This window comes from Gouania willdenowi, chromosome 16 (assembly GCF_900634775.1).
Source record: "Gouania willdenowi chromosome 16, fGouWil2.1, whole genome shotgun sequence".
Lineage (NCBI taxonomy): Eukaryota > Metazoa > Chordata > Actinopteri > Blenniiformes > Gobiesocidae > Gouania > Gouania willdenowi.
The window spans coordinates 567,115-584,644 of record NC_041059.1 but is presented as its reverse complement, the minus strand read 5'-3'; the positions used below and the strand labels follow the sequence as shown (position 1 = coordinate 584,644).

The 17,530-nt window shown below is 38.8% G+C and overlaps 1 protein-coding gene across 7 annotated transcripts in view; it reads right to left on the bottom strand.

Moving 5' to 3' along the window:
- gramd1a (GRAM domain containing 1A) overlaps positions 1–17,530 on the bottom strand; it is a 61,908-nt gene that overhangs the window by 8,586 nt on the left and 35,792 nt on the right. For 6 of the 7 annotated variants that reach the window (XM_028470579.1, XM_028470578.1, XM_028470582.1 and 3 more), the window contains 15 exons: positions 16,272–16,497; positions 14,748–14,768; positions 14,522–14,606; positions 13,596–13,699; positions 13,298–13,393; positions 12,428–12,508; positions 12,232–12,350; positions 10,333–10,639; positions 6,683–6,851; positions 4,778–4,924; positions 2,598–2,719; positions 2,389–2,531; positions 1,545–1,648; positions 566–784; positions 408–492 (listed from right to left, as the gene is read on the bottom strand). In XM_028470579.1, the coding sequence (XP_028326380.1) occupies positions 408–492; positions 566–784; positions 1,545–1,648; positions 2,389–2,531; positions 2,598–2,719; positions 4,778–4,924; positions 6,683–6,851; positions 10,333–10,639; positions 12,232–12,350; positions 12,428–12,508; positions 13,298–13,393; positions 13,596–13,699; positions 14,522–14,606; positions 14,748–14,768; positions 16,272–16,497 (2,028 nt within the window). The remainder of the gene's footprint in view (positions 1–407; positions 493–565; positions 785–1,544; positions 1,649–2,388; positions 2,532–2,597; positions 2,720–4,777; positions 4,925–6,682; positions 6,852–10,332; positions 10,640–12,231; positions 12,351–12,427; positions 12,509–13,297; positions 13,394–13,595; positions 13,700–14,521; positions 14,607–14,747; positions 14,769–16,271; positions 16,498–17,530) is intronic. The other variant, XM_028470583.1, reaches the window with a different exon arrangement.

The window sequence follows — 17,530 nt, the reverse complement described above, 5'->3', positions numbered from 1 at the left end:
AACAGGCGGGAAACGGACAGGAAACAGGCTGGAAACAGACAGGAAACAGGCTAGAAATAGGTGGGAAAAGGGTGGCAAATGGACAGGAAACGGACCGGACACCAGCTAGAAATGAAAAAAAAAAACGGACAGGAAACAGGCTAGAAACGGACAGGAAACAGGCTAAAAACAGAGAGAAAAAGAAACAGGAAACAGGCAGGAAATAGACAAAAAACGGACAGGAAACAGGCTAGAAACAGACAGGAAACAAGTTGGAAAGAGGTGGGAAACTTGGGGTAAACTAGGGGGGAAATAGGTGGGAAACTAGGGGAAACCGGATAGAAACGGAGAGAGAACGGGATGCTGAGGAGGAAGAGGAACAAGCTGTGCAGCAAGCAGTGAGAATGCTGAGTCATAGTGGGTCTTACATGAAGCTGACGATGAGGAGGATGGTGGAGATGCTGCCATGTCCTCTGCTGCGTGAACGCTCACCCAGTTTCAAGAACTGAGCTCCTGAGGATGAAACATGACGTCATGGTTTCTTCTTATCTTCATCATATGAAACCATAACTTCACACACACTCACCAGTTTCCCGTCTCTCCCTCTCCTCTCCCACTCCTCGTTCTCCTCTGTCTCCGCCTGCAGCCCCAATCCCCTCTCTCTCTCTGTCTCGTTCGCCCTGTCGTCTGGAACACGCCCGTTTCCTGCGCCGCAGTGACGGCAGCGTCTTGTCGGTGCCCTCCTCGGTGGTGACCACAGACACCTCGGTCTGCAGCAGCGTCTCCAGTTTACAAACCTCGCTCTCTGATCACAGACACGGACAGATCAGATCAATAACATGTTAATTAATGATTAATAACAATTAAAAGCATGTTCATAGTGTAAGTTTAAGAAAGTAAATAAGGGCGTGACGAGACTAAAATCAACGAGATTTCTCGTGGAATTAAAAATCTGTTTCTCGAGATTTTTATTTTATTTTATTTATTTTTTTGTGAACTATCTAAACTTTTATTTGTGACCTGTGGGGGCAGTCATGCACCTTTGCTACATCTAGCCTGACAGAACCTAAAGCAGGAGAATAAAAAAGAAGAAGAAGAGTAAATATTAGTCTCATTTTGTAGAAGAAGAAGTTTATTAACAGTTAAAGAACATGTGTGTAGTTACAGTATGTTGTTAATGACATACTTGGTCAGGCTCTGTTTGCATTATTTACACTCTGTATTGACAGAGTAGAACTTTGATTTGGTTTTGCACATAATATTATTTTCACTTGAAAAAAGAAAGAAAAATATTATTTTATTTTGACTTCTATAAATGTTAGTTTTAGTTTCAATTTGAGGAAGAAGAAGTTAATTAAAAGCTCATGCTTACATCATGCATGTAAAGAGTTATAACATTTCAAAATACATGTGCAACTCAGTCAAATAAAAGTCTGTTGGTCACATATTGTGTTATTCTAGTTTTCTTAAAATCTGGTCTCGTTGTCGTGAGCTGAGTGTATCGTCACAGCTCTAAAAGTAAACATTGTAAACTGTGATCAGCCTGTGATGATGGTGAGACTCACCCATGTGTCTGTAATACTCCTCTATCCCGCTCCATGTGTTCTTCTCTATCAGAGCCTTCACTAAACTCCACGGCTGCTTCCTGTAGCAGATGTCTGAGGAAACCCTGCAGAACCAGACCAGGTCTAACATCACACACAGTCCACGAACAACACCAAGAAAATCTGATGCTGGTTTGAAGGGAAAACCATAAATACACCATTATTTATTCACTAAATAATCCTTGGTTTACCCTTTTAATGCTTTAGTTAAGATTTCATTTATTTAATGCAGATTCTGCCTGAGGTGATTTACTGTTTGTCTTTTAATTTAAAACCAACATTTTCATCTGACGAACACAAAGCAGGAAAACCCAGGTTTAATCATTCAATAATTACATTTTAAAAGTAAACATTCCTAGTGTTTAATATAAAGATAAAGAACATAAATACATGTTCTGATAACTTTATCAATACCTATATGTTGAAAAACATTCTGCTGATATAGATTGATTGAATCAGCTTTTTTCAACCTTGGGGTCGGGACCCCATGTGGGGTGGCCTGAAATGTCAAGTAATTGATAAAAATGTAAATTTATTTTGGAATCTTTTAAATAATTATTCTTCACAAATTAAAACACACAATCTTAAACAACTGTCTTCTATGTTTTCACTTTATCAATTATTATTATTATTATTATACAGTTTAAAAATATCTGAGCTGGCACAACTTGTTGCTAACACCAGCTACTCTGTATTTGAAAATGTAATTCAGTGTAACAAACTTCTTTAAAAAATTGTTGATATTAAAATGGGGTCACGATCCAAAAAAAGGTGGAAGCTGTGCTGTGTGTGTGTGTGTGTGTACCTGAGCCTGCTCTTGTGTTTGTTGATGGAGGTGAGGCAGTATCTGTGCACGGTGTAGAAGTAGTCCTGGTAGGGGATCCCTGAGGTGATGACCTCTGAGTCCACCACGAAACACTCACCACGACTGCTGCTCTTATGGAGCGTCTGTGGAACGACTCGTTCATCAGTTCATCACAGGACAGAAACAGGGTTAACGTTCCTAGCACTGACCTGCGTCTCTACGACCGGGGCCGTCTTTGGTCCCAGGGGGTTGTTGAGGGCGATGGTGTAGCTCAGCACACGGGTGGTGGTTCCACTGGTGGAGTCCTGCTGCCACTCACCAACAGACAGGTCTGAGAGAGAGACCGACACAAGGTCACTAAGCTGCGGTCACACTGCAGGTAAATGTGGCCCAAATCATATTTTTTCTAATCAGATGTAGACCACTTTCATATGTGGTCCTGAATCAGATACAGATCTTTTTCAATGAGACCTCAGTGTGAACGGCCAAGGTGGATTTAATGAGTGTTTGATATGTTGACGTCATGACATTATTAACTCACTCACTGCCATTGACCTAAATATACGTCTATTGTGTTTTTCAATGGGGGTTGCTAGGAGACACTGTGGCCAAGTTCTCTTATGAATATCAGGCTGTACTATGATGTAATGACCAACTGGTACCATGTAGGTGGCAGCAGAGCACCTTTGGATGAGAAATTAGCCGTGATGAGCAGAGCTCAGAGGGAAAGGAAAAGAGTTGATCAAGGAGACAATGGTGCTACGTGAGAAGATGGTGAAGCTAACAGTAGCTCACACTCAAGCACACGAGCAGAGCATGTGTTGATCTCAGTGGACTACTGAGAATGTGGCAATCGTGAGAGAAACAAACCAGGCCAAACGAGTCAACTCAGCATGTCGGGAGGACGAGGAAGTTGTGTGTGTGGGAACTGGGGCGGGGTTCTGAAAATGACTGTCAGTGAATGAGTGAACAGCTGCTACAGACTATGTTCTATCCTCTGATCACCATGGAGCAGACAGGATCAAGTTTTAAACATCCACTGTTTAATAATCATTTTTCTGCATAACAACATGGATTATCCTTATATTTGATACATGGATTATGTAAATAGATCCACTGTCTTGTGCACACACTGCTTGACCTGTTTGTATGTGACGTGCACTGATCTGTTCTGTTGACATTAACAACTGTCTGTTAATAAAAGAAATGTTTACCACTAAAACAAGCGTAAATATGTCATTTGTAAAAGTGAAAAAATAGGTTTTAACTGTTGGTTATAAATACTTTATTATAGAAAGTCTGGACTGAATAAAAACACCAACATTATTAAAGTCATCAGAGAACGACTGCAGTGACTCGTCTCCACTTCATTCATTCATTCTTTTTTTTTCACTAAATTTAATTTAAACTAGGGCTGGGACTTAAACATGTTAATTGCGATTATTTAATTCCAGAAAAACCCCTGTGTGTAACCCTGTGGAGTGTGTGTGTGTTGGGGTCAATGAAAATTGTAACTGCGTAATTGATAATGAATTACAATTATGGCGTAATTAGAAATGTAATTTTAAAAATCTGTTGCTGCTGTGAACGTAATTAAATTGTAATTGAGCTCAGATAATTGTCAATTATAATTGAACGCTAAACTGGGGAACCATGTTACAGTTCTACATGTTTATTAAAATATTATTAAAATATGTTTCATATCAAACTTTTCCACATTTTACCATTTAAAAATATATATAAATCTATAAATATACTGACACAAAAAAGGCTCAGACGCCCACACCATAAATATTAAAATCTATATTTTCATTGATTAGATAGACTAACGAGGTAATCAATAGACGATAGATATTAGTTATTAGTGTATTTTACAGCTGATTTCAGACCCGTTAGCATTAGAGATGCTAACAGAAAGCTAACACAAGAGGAAGGTCAACTTTTATTTATTTCAGGCTCAGTAATTGTGATTAATTGTAATTTAACTTTAGTAATTGAGAATGTAATTGTAATTTACTTTATGAGGATAAAAAATGTAATTTAATTGCAATAGAGCAAGGATAAATTAAAACGTAATTGTAACTGAAAAATGTAATTGAGCCCATCTATTCTATTATAGTATTTATTATCATTTAATTTCACTTTCCCACATTTTACTTTATTTAAAAATTGAAATCAATTAGTATACTGACATAAAAATGACTCTCACTGAACTTTAGTAATTGAAAATATAATTGTAATTGACTTTCAGACGATAAAAATAATTGTAATTTTAATCAAAATTTGGAAAAATGTTGGTCACTGTACTCAGAATGTATTTGAAATTAAACATGGGTAATTGAAACTGAAAAATGTAATTGAGCCCAACCCTGGTGTGTGTGTGTCTCACCAGTGAAGTGTCTCTGTGAGAACAGGTGTTTAATAAAGTTGGTATCTGCAGAGAAGAGCAGGTCGTGCAGCTTGTCCACGCTCATCCGTACGGGGGTGTTGATGTGTAACCTCCCACTGAGGTTAGAGCAGATAGACTCCACCTCACCTGGAGGAGGAACAGCATCATCGACAGCTGTGGGAGGAGCTACAACACTAACACTTGACAAACTCATTCATATCAAAAGCAGAGATGACAAGTAAAAATACTTTGTTACTGTACTTAAAAAGTTTTTTTTGGTATCTGTACTTTACTTGAGTAATTATTTTTACTTTTAAACAAATATCTGTACTTTCTACTCCTTACATAAAAATATTGTTTTTTTCTGACAGGTAGGTCCTTAGTTTAATGATTCGTATTTTCAAGTTTTTAAAAATGTTAAACTCAAAGCTGCTCTAGGTTTTATTGAGCATTTGTCTTTTTTTTTTCTAGACACATTTTATTTATTATGACAGTGATGTGTTCAAAGGTAACAGATTTAATGTATTTCCATGTACCAGTACTCTACAAGTTCTTTAAAAAACCCTGTCTTATTATTGAAGGAACATTTGTTTTACTTTTTTACTCAAGTACATTTAGTAGCATGTACTTTTTTACTTTTACACTAGTAAGGGAGCAACTTCAATACTTTTACCAGTCATTTTCTATTCAGGTATCTATACTTTTACTTGAGTACTGAAACGAGTACTTTTGTCACCTCTGATCAAAAGAGCAAAGAGAACAAAGTCGACCATGTGGCAGGTGTACCACTAGAGGGCAGTGTTCACTAACATTCTACCCACACATTAATGTTCCCTGTTTAAATAAGACAACATTAAAGAAAGAATTAATAAAGATGGAATGTTTTCATGTATTTTTGCTACATTTCTCCCATTTCTGACACTTCTACATCACATTTCAAGTGGTTAATGAAGCTGGCTTGTAATCAGAGGGTCAGTGGTTTGAATCCCTCCTACCACTACTGCTCTTGTATTAACATGACTTTAGATAAAAGCCTCTGAAAAATGAAATGTTATTGTATCCAACCCTACAGTTTATAATCTGATAATGCTTCTTCTTCTGTTTTACCGTGGCTGGCACAACATCCCGCAAAAATATGTAGCGCCACTGTAAACAGGAAGTACACTGCAACTAGCAAAGTAACGGACAAACGCACCACATTGTAACGGTAACTGCGTTATTTCTTTTAAAAATATTGCATTAGAGTATTAGTTACTGTCAAAAGTAATGTTGGGGCAGTAATGCTGCATTTTAATGTCTTTTCTACACATTTATTCCACTTTCTAGACATGTTCAGTGCTTATAAACTCTTTCCTCCACTTTTACACCTAATGTCACATATATTGACCCATTATTGTTACTTTTAACCTCTTTTCACCAGATTTCATGATTATTTTTACCACTTTAACCACATTCACTATATGTCATGTCCATTATTTACCAGTTTAAACTAATTGTTCCAATTTGAACCCTTTTTACCACTTTTTCTGACTGTTTTTATCCACTTTAATTTGCAACTTTAAACAATTTCTGTGGTTTTTAAAATCCCATTTCACCACCTTTTCCACCATTTTTGGTCACTTTGAACCATTTTATTTGTGATTAAAACCAGGATATCCATCTTTAAAAGATGACTATAATAATAGTAAACTTCCTGGGTAAGAGACGCTTACAAAGTATTTTCTTATGTTTTTAAACAAGACTAAATAAATATTGTAATGTAAAGAGGATTAATATTTAACGCACTCCAGATTTTTAAAAACATGAACAAACTAGAGACTTTGTGAGCTACTGTGACAACAATTCCTGTGTGTGTAATATGGTGTGATTTGATTGGCTGTTGCTGGTTTGCTGTGTTCTGCTCACCCAGGTCACACTCACTCTCTCCCTGCGTGTCGGATGAGTTGCTGGGATCAGTGGGAAGGTCCTCGTCGTTGGGCATGTCCAATGAGGAGAGGTTTCCCACGCTGCCGCTGGGCAGGGGCGGCATCTGATTGGTCGACTCTGACAAGCTGTCCCCGCCCTCTTCCACATTCTACAGGGAGGAAAACAAAGAGCAGAGCCGAGAGCGGTCGGCATTGAATCAGCTCAGAGTCACATGATCAGAGCCAGAGCAGACATGGAAACACACAGCAGAGTGTGTGTGTGTGTGTGTGTGTACACTTTACACTTCACCTTACCTGCTAATAAGGGCTCAGGGGAAAGCTAATTCTAGTTAGTTTTTTTATCACTCAGCCTTTTACAATAAAAAGGCCTCGACATGAGTTGTTTATTCATTCAGACATTTTAAAAACACGTATGTGTGTATATATATACACATATACACAGTATATTCTCCCACCACAAAAAAAAAACTTTGTCCTTAAGGCAAAGCAGATGTATTTGTAAGGAATTTAACATGCTTTACATGATTTAAAAAGAATACAATTATTTAAAAAGTCTCGCTCTCTCTCAGTCTTTTAACTTAGATATTAAAATGTTCCCATTGGATGCTGACACTTTGTTCCTCTTATGAAACCTGATTAATGTGTTCCTATTAAATCTACAACAGTGATGATAATGGTAGTATTAATAATCAGATGCATTGTATACTCAATATTTATCATTATCTATGTAGCTGTAGCATATTTTATTAATCTTTTTACCATACATTGATGGGTTGATTAGAATAAACTGGTAAATACAAATTTTAAAATACCTAATCTGTTCATTATTGGGTTTTGTGAAGAAAGGAACATTGTTTAGTCGACAAATGGTCCACGAAAATACCACATGTTTGGTTAGCTTAGCACGTAGCCACCATGCCCACATGTTTGGTTAGCTTAGCACATAGCGACCAGTTCCACGTTTGTTAGCTTAGCATGTAGCCACCAGTTCCACATGTTTGGAAAATATTGTGGAATTTCATTGAATGTATATATTCATAAGGGCTGAGATACAGTGGGTACGGAAAGTATTCAGACACCTTTAAATGTTTCACTCTTTGTTGCAGCCATTTGCTAAAATCAAAAAAGTATAAGTATTCAGACCCTTTGTTGTGACACATATTTACCTCATACTGTATTTCTTCTGATCCTCCTTGAGATGGTTCTGCTCCTTCATTAGAATCCAGCTGTGTTTAATGAAACTGATTGATTATTAAAGGCCACATCTGTCTATATAAGACCTTACAGCTCACAGTGCATGTCAGAGCAAATGACAATCATGAGGTTGAAGGAACTGCCCAAGGAGCTCAGAGACAGAATTGTGGTAAGGCAAAGATCTGGACAAGGTTACAAAAGAATTTCTGCAGCACTCAAGGTTCCTAAGAGCACAGTGGCCTCCATAATCCGTAAATAGAAGAAGTTTGGAACGACCAGAACTCTTCCTAGACCTGGTCGTCCAGACAAACTGAGCAATCGTGGGAGAAGAGCCTTGGTGAGAGAGGTAAAGAAGAACCCAAAGATCACTGTGGCTGAGCTCCAGAGATGCAGTATGGAGATAGGAGATGGTTCCACAAAGTCAACTATCACTGCAGCCCTCCACCAGTCAGGGCTTTATGGTAGAGTGACCCAACGGAAGCTTCTCCTCAGAGCAAGACACATGAAAGCCTGCATAGAGTTTGTCAAAAAACACATGAAGGACTCCCAGACTATGAGAAATATGATTCTCTGATCAGACCAAGATTGAACTTTTTGGTGTTAATTCTAAGAGGTATGTGTGGAGAAAACCAGTCACTGCTCATCACCTGCCCAATACAATTCCAACAGTGAAACATGGTGGTGGCAGCATCATGCTATGGGGGTGTTTTTCAGTTTTACCTGAGTACGGTGCGTTAAAACATACCTGAGAAACCGAAAGGCAAACCCTCGACTCAGCAGTCTTACCTGCCTGTCCAAACATGCAGAAACAACAACAAACACATTGATCTCATACAAAACAGCTCGGGTGAGTTAGTTCTTCTCTGACGTTTGGCATTTTAGATTTGCTGTCTGATTATTGGCAGGTGAAAGAGTAGCTGTCAGGTGTTGAATAGGTAACTTTTGCTCATTATTGTTTTGGTTACCATTACCTTGTGGTCACATGTATTATGCTTAACTAATTTGTCGAATATTCTTTGACCAAATTCAGTTAAAACTACATTTATATCTAACATTCTGTGTTGCACAACTTCTTTTATTGAAGAAAAAATGAGAAACTCCTTATAAAACTAATATTTTTTTTTTTTTAAATTCTCAGCACCCCCACATATCAATCCTGCACCCCCTTAGCACCGGGGGTGCCTGCTTCAGAACAACTCTGTGACCATTGTTGACTGGTCCAACCAGGGCCCTGACCTAAACCCAACTGAGCATCTCTGGAGAGACCTGAACATGTCTGTCCACCAACGTTCAGCATCCAACCTGACAGAACTGGAGAAGATCTACAAGGAAGAATGTCAGAGGATCCCCAAATCCAGCTGTGAAAAACTTGTTGCATCGTTCCCAAGAAGACTCACGGCTGTACGAGCTCAGAAGGTGTTTCTACTCAATGCTGAACAAAGGGTCTGAATACTTATGACCATGTGATATTTCACTTTTTCTTTTTTAATACACTTGAAAACATTTCTACATTTTTGGTTTTTTCTGTGAAGATGTGGTGCTGAGTGTGCATTAATGAGAAATGAAATGAACTTTTTTGATTTTAGCAAATGTCTGCAATGAAACAGAGTGAAAAATGTAAAGGTGTCTGAATACTTTCTGTACCCACTGTATATAGAACGGAATTTCTTGGTTTTATTACAAAATGATTCATGTTTTCTTGGAATTTTGACTTTATCCTGCGGGCCAAATTCGATGTTCTAAAGCAGTGGTTCCTAATCTTTTTGTCCGTGTACCCTCTTTACATTTTGGTCAAATCAAGTGTACCCCCTCTTTATATCATAAATACTCTCCATAATTTCATAAACTTTTTAATTTGTGGAACAACAGGTTCTCCTAAACCTATAACTGTGTCTCCAACATTGGATCCTTAAGCCTTAATCTACAAATTTAAAAACAATGAGTGGAATTTATTTCAAAATATGAATATACCATGCTAAGTTTATGTGATTATTTCAATAGTAAGTAAATACGGTCTCCTTTGTAAAATGTAGCTAATTATTGTCTCCTATTGTCAGAAGTGTAATTAAATGGCCTCTACAACATAAAATAATCCTGTTTCAATCAATTAAAAGAAAATATTGTATTATTTTAAGCAATAGCACTGTTACTTTCCCATTTATTTTTAAATTAATTTATACATCTTTCTTAGTACCCCCTGCAATGTGCTCCTGTACCCCTGTTTGGGAACCACTGCTCTAAGGGGCCAGATTTGGCCCCCAGGCCTTGAGTTTGACACAGTGCACTAGTAAAGTTAAATGGATCACTAGTAGAGTTTCACTAAGGTTGGTTTGACTGATCAAACTACACAACAGGATCTAAAGTGATCAATAAAAGTCTGAGCCAATCACTGACATCCTTATTGATCTGTTGATTGTAGTGTAAGCTGAGACTCACAAAGGAGGCTGGGGCGGGGCTGGAGGCGGTGGTGGAGGGCAGAGAGCCATAGGTGCTGGGCGGGGTCAGGTCCTGTGGGTCGGGGCCCGCTCTGCAGCCTGATGAGGAAAAGAAGGAGGAGGAGGGCACCTCCATGGGCAGCACTGAGATGGAGGAAGGAGGGGAGATGCCAGAGTGACCCCCCACCGAAGGAGGGCTGGACGGACCACTGGACACCAGAGGAGGAGGGGGTGAGCTGCCCGAAGGGGGGACGGACACTGCCGTCAGGTCCAAGATGTCAGAGACAGACATCGACTCGTCTCCTGGTCTGAGGATGACACACACACAGACACACACACGCACGCACACGCACACACACACGCACACACACACACACTATATCAGATATTTGTCAAACTCAAGGCACAGCGCTGACAGTATCAATGCTCTGAGCGGGGCTTCCCTCTGGAAATACTGACTATGTAAGTTTGGAGGAGATGGACCGTCATTTACCAGGTCATGTGACCTGGTAAATGTGACCTGGTAAATGCCTAGAGAACGTTTCACTTTACGGCAGGCTCGGATATATATAGTTTCCAAGTCACGTCACAACATACGAGCATTCCCGACCCAGCGCCATTGCTGTGGGCAACTGAAACGAGTTTAGCCTCTGTTTACAGCAAAAGAGCACAATATGGTACTTTGGTGTTGGGTTAATGTTGCACTAATCACTGTGATAGTTCAGTTAAACGTGGATTCTTTAGTGAAGTCGGCAAGTCATATCCATAACGTCGGGATAAGGATTGGCTCTCAGGGCTGGGCTCGCGCCGCAGCTACAGTCTATGGGCTGGAGGCGCTCCCCCCCTAATCCCTGGCCTCGCCGCCGGTGTCGACCCCCAGAAGGGAGGCTGGCTCCATTGACTGACTGTTGATTTTTGCGACAGTGCTTGTGGCCACTAGGGGCACTTGCATGAAAGTTAAATGTTACACAGTGTGCCTTTAAATTAAATTATTTGACAAGAAATTAAATTAAAAATAAATCACAAAATCAAGTAAATTTAGGTAGCAGGGACTGAAATCTGTCTTTTATTAGTTATATAATTTACTTATTATTTAAAGGTGGAAGTGCAAAGTAGGGCATATTAATTAGTTACAAAGTCTCTAATTAATTAGCCTATTTTTTAATCAAGTCCCACCACTAATTATTACATTTGCATATTAAAGTTTATTTTTGAGTTATGTCCCTTTTATTAACAATTAAATAAATAGAAAGGAAGTAAGATGGATCTAACAAAATACTGAAAACATTCCTCAGAGACGTTTTCCCACATTTGATGCACAGATTATTGCAGACAAAGGTGGCCTGGGGGGCAACTTGTGCAGCCCCCAAAATAAATCCCCAAAAATTGTATTTGAAGAAGTTGGAAGGAATATAAATTATAAAGCCCAACATAATACACAAATTAACTCTAAAAACACACAAATCAACAGCAAAATGACAACAAAAACACACAAAAAACAACACATTACAGAATAGCTCCAAGGACACACAAACTGTTAACAAAATTGCACAAAATGACAGGAAAATACAGAAAACAACCAGAAAAATACAGAAAGTGACCCCAAAAACCCACAAATCAATAAATGCAGGTAATGACAGAAAAAAACACAAAATTATACCAAGAACACAATTAATGACAAAAACACACAAAATGACAAAACCACAATGACAAAAAAAGGAACCCCCTCGTATTAATTCATGCTCAGATTAATCATTATTCTAAATGCTGAGCCTGACATGAATGTTGATCATGTGGCCCCCGAAATCAAATCCAATCACATTTCTGTGGCCCCCGCTGTGATAGAGTGGCCCATCCCTGGCTTGTGTGTGTGTGTGTGTGGTGTATATTATCCACTCACAGGAGGCCGTTGATGTGTTGTGCGGTGGGGGAGACGTAGTCGTCGTCCTCGCTGGTGAGGCCCAGCTCCGTACCGTAGCACTGGTGGACGATGTGCCACAGCTCCTTGGGCGACATCGACTGGAAACAAGCACAGAAACATCAAGTGTTTGTTCTGACGCTGAGATGAGAACGTGATGAAAGAGCAGTGGAACCACCTTGTCTAACAGCGCGTTCTGCCACAGTCGAAAAATCATCATGAAGCTGCGATCCCTTGCTCCGAAGGAGGTGAAGAAGTGCTGAGAAAAAGAAAGATCAGACAGAAGCTCTGAGAGATGTTTGATGAGTGGAGTCCAGTCAGTTTCACACATAAACCCTGATGGTTGAGATGTTAGAAAAAGGAAAACTGTAAAAAGTCCTTCTATTCTCAGGGTTTGTGTGTCTTCAACAATCCGCGTATTACTCGCTAACTTCAGCCACCAGAGCGTGTCAGCGCACTGTTTAAGCGAGAGTAAAGGTCCTTTAGGTGAGCTCTTCTTCTCTGCTTCGTTCTCTACTACCAAACCTCAAAAAAAAAAAATCTTTCTGTAAACAATAGAGGTTTACGTCGACATCTTTAACTTTTCCTGGTTTTTTAGATCAACCAAAAGCAGCACAAGTTGTTATTTTGACTGAAAAAAGCTTCTAAATGATGTAAAAATCTATTAAATGATGTAAAAATCAGGCTGAATGTTTCACTCTAACAGTAAACAATGAGATGTTTACAGGCAGTCGGGCCGTGTGACATCGTCAATCACATGATTTCAAGATGGAGGAACAAAGGCTATAAAACTATAAAGTATTTCTATTTTTAAACAGAAAAATACAATGAATATGGTGAATAATAATGTGTTTTGTTTGGCATAAATCCACTAATAAGGACATTTAGAAGATTTTAGGACACATTTATAAAAACTGTAGAGGGCTGATGATGATAATCTCAGGATAGCGTTTAGCACAGAGCGAGCACAGCTCTGCTATCATCTCATTGCATTACATGGTTAAATAAAAACAGTGGTACAGTATGAGGCCTTCAGGGTCAATCTGACCTTATCGTTGTCGGTGCTGATCTGGATGGCGTTGGGGATGAGCTTGGCCGTCTTCTCTTTGGTCATGGAGGTGACGTCTTTCAGCAGGATGGTGATCTGAGCGAGCGCACACGCACGCACACACAAACACATACGCAGAGGTGTTGGACTATCTCTATTGATCTGAAAACAAACTCATTGAAAGGCCCTCCTGTGTAACATTAACCTCTGTTTGAGTTGGAGCACGCCTGTGTGTGCACAGCGTGTGTGTGTGCACAGCGTGAGTGTGTGTGTGTATGTGTGTGTGTGTGCTGCTCACAGCGGTCTCCCAGCGGAAGATGTTACTGTAGAAACAGAGCCAGTTCTCAGACAGGTAGAGGCGTCCCTGGAGCAGGATGTCTTTCTGTAGAGCACACGAGTAATCTGGAACACACACGGAACACTTTAGCACAAACACGTTATCAACATTTATGTCCCTATTTAGAACAGTGACTAATATGAGCATTAATACAGGAGAAAACAAACACTTTGTGTGTTTTTATGTAATCTTGTACTTCCTGTTATAAATAGTTTAAATTGGTTTTTGTTGTCATTTTGTGTGTTTTTGTTATTTAGAGTAATTTTGTGTATTTTGTTGCCATTTTGCTGACATTTTGCATATTTTGTTGTCTTTTTAGGTTTTTGGAATCGTTTTGCAGAATGTTGTTTTTGCCATTGTTTGTTGAGTTTTTCTGTGATTTTGTGTGTTTTTGTTGTCATTTAGTGTGTGTTTGGAGTAAATTTGCTTATGTTTGTGTGCTTTGTTGGGTCAGGTCAAACTTTGTAGTTGTGAATAAAGCTCTACACTTACTTGTGTTCAGAGGAAGTGTGTCTGTGCATTCGTAACTTTGTGTGTTTTTAGAGTCACTATGTATTTTTGCTGTTCTTTTATATGTATTTAAAGTCATTTTGTGTGTTTTGGGGGCATTTTGTGGACTTTTGTTATGCGTTTTGTGTTTTTCATGTTTCCTACCGTCTCATGTAAACACAGATCTGTTTGAAAACGTTGCTGTGTGAATGTGGAACTTTTTAGAAACAAAAACAGAAATGGAAACAAGGCCTGAGATTCATTTCATTCATCATCAACACTGAGGTAAAAAAAACAAGATACACTTTCACATTTTTAGGTGGCTAAAGCAGTGGGACATTGATTTGAAACATCTAATAGTTTTAATAGAAGCCTAGTTCTTTAACATTACCACTCACCCACTATGAGGCGTTCAGTGTCTGGAAGCTTCTTGAACAGTTTGCGGAAATCCTCGTTGCGCTGTTTGTACGTGGGGCTGAGCACCTGGAGGACGGGAGGAAACACTGCTTTGATTTGTTTAAACACACAGTTATCATTATTAGCTTTTCACTGCGTCAACAGTGTCAGATGAACATGAACACGGGCCACAGATCAACACACAGTGAGACGTTCAGGAGTACGTACGTTGTACCAGCTCTGCATTTTCTATAAAAAAAAAAGACAAAAAAACTATTACAACAGGAAGAGAAAGAACAACAATTTAATGAGACGTCCCAACACTCAGCACTTCTCCTTTTAACACAGCAGGGTGGAAGTACTCACATTACTGTAATAGAGTTACTTTTATGGGTATATTTCTAAATCAGTCATTTTACTTGTACTTAAGTATGTTTTTAAAAAAAGTTATGTAATTAGTTACATTTCTACACCCAACCATTACTGAGTAAATTATTAAATTTAGTTTTCAAAATGATCAGAGTGTGAAACTACAAAAAATTCAATGACCAAAAAACAATCATATCCGACCAATCAGATTAAACGTAATGAATGGGACCAAAACAGCATTGGGCGGAGGTTTTCTCAGTTTTAGAGTTTATAAATGTATCTACAGGTATACTTAGAGCCTGATAATCTTTTTATTTCGATTTTAATTCACTGGTGTTATTTTATTTATTTTTTTAAACAATTGTAAATTTTGACAAACCTTTTATTTTATACAGATGTCTGTGGGAAATAAATTAAGATCTCCTCTTTTTTTTAGTTTCTACAATCCACCCCGTGTCTCCTCTGTGTGGTGATTAAAACATCAAGCTCTGTCCATAGTTTCACCGTAAATATCCAAATATCACACAAACAGAACAAGATTTATTTTTAAAACAGGAAAAAGCTACTTTTCTGGTTTTTGATTTTTCTGTTTTGGTTTTAAGAAGGCTTTACACTGATCTGATTGGCCGATATTTTGGATTTTATGCAAAATAATGTGATCAGCTGTACTGTCTTAATTTGCCGATGCGATCAATGACTCCGTTGCATTGTTTTATCGTCTGATTTGCACCATAGAGTCGTTTGCTCTACGTGACACGGCTTTATTTCACTCACACTAATGAGTGAACGGTGAAAATGTTTCTGATTGGAGTGAAGTGGCTGAACGTTGGACTTTTTTCACCAGTCTATTGGCTCTGAAATCTGGTGGAGCGTCTGCTGTTAATATCTGTGTGTGTGTTTTGTTTATTATGTTTGTTAAAAGGGAAAGTCTCTGTAGGTGAAGTTAACTTTTCATGTCATACTTCACAGCAGTCACTGAGTCTGACATGGGATGGTTTAATTCAACAGCTGCAACGTTTATTTTGCCAATCACAGTCTTGCATGGAAATTCTTCAACTCTTCCACTCCCTCACAGACACAAGGCTGCGTTTAGGTCCAGAAACATGGAACCCTTTGATTTTCCATGAATCTGAACCAGGTAGCCTCAAAGGAATTTGATCATTACCTTAAAAAAACAACCTGAATTCATATGATCTGATCGGTGATGGTTTTTTTAAACTCACTGATCGGTCCAAATATCCTGATTGTGTAAAGCCTAGTTTTAAGTCATGGAAACAAAATAACCACACTGTTTATTTGATTTTTTAATTTAGTTTTTAAACGGAATAACCAAAGAACGAAGGGTACACGGACTAAATAAGCTGATCTGAGGCTCTGCGTCACCTTGGCATTGCGGCTGAAGTGTCGTGAAGCGAGTGGGTAGGCAGAGGTGAGGGAGGATGATGAGGGGGCGGAGGGCAGAGGGCTATCAGAGCCTCCTCCTCCTCCTATGCTGCTCCTCTCTCCTCCTCCTCCTCCCTCACTCTCGCTCGCCCGGCCTCCTCCCAGGACTCTGCGCCGCAGAGAGGGCGAGCTGCCCGGGGTGCTGCGTGGAGAGTTACTGGCGGTGCTGGAGACAAAAAGAACACATGTGTGAGGTCAGGCTTTCATCATAAGTCACTAATCAAACGCTCTCTGGAACTCCTTCACTGTCATCATTTAAAAACAGCTGCAGGCTTTAGTTCATTCATGAGAGCACAGCACGCTTTGCTGTTTGTAAACACTACGTGAAAACATATGCTTCTGTGATAACATTTCATTATTTATATCAGGAAAAAGAACATTTCGACAAACAGAATGTGTCTCCACCTTGAAGATGACGCTATAACTATAAAACTAGTAGAAACCAACGTTGCCGTGAGAAATAAATGAATACACAAAGACTCCAAAAAGTCACGTGGCGACAAAAGAACTTTAGAGAAAATAACAAAAATACACGATATGATTTAAAAAACACACAAAGCAACAGAAAAACTCACCAAATGATGGCAAAAATACACAAAATGAGCACTAAAATATATAATATCCCAACAAAAGCACACAAACAGGCAAATTTACTCCAAATACACAAAAAGATAACAGAAACACACTAAATGACCCTAGATATATAAAACAACAACAAAATAGCTCCTCTAAGCTCAGAAAGACACACCAAAGACACAAACCCAACAAAAACACAACACTACAGTAATCCTCTCTCTAACTGCTTCACTGTCATGCTTTGAAAACGGCTGGAGGTTTTTTTGCTCTTTGATGAGATCAGAGCGTTTTCTGTCTGGCCATGCCAGGACACCACACACACTGAGGACATTAGTAAAGGTTCTTAAAACCATCCAATCAGGACCATGCAGCACAAGAACCAGAGAGCACAGCCAATCAGATCATAGTCCTATATAACTCACGTCCTGTTAGGAACCAATAAACTCAAAAACTTAACTTTATTCTCTATTTGGACTGTTAGGCTGATAAAATACAATTTGTAAATGGAAAAGGGATTATTTAAAGATTTAACAATTTGAGCCCATTTTTGCTTATTTTTACAATTTTTCTACAACTACATCAAACTCACCATATTTTAATCTTTTTTCATCACTTTTTCTCTC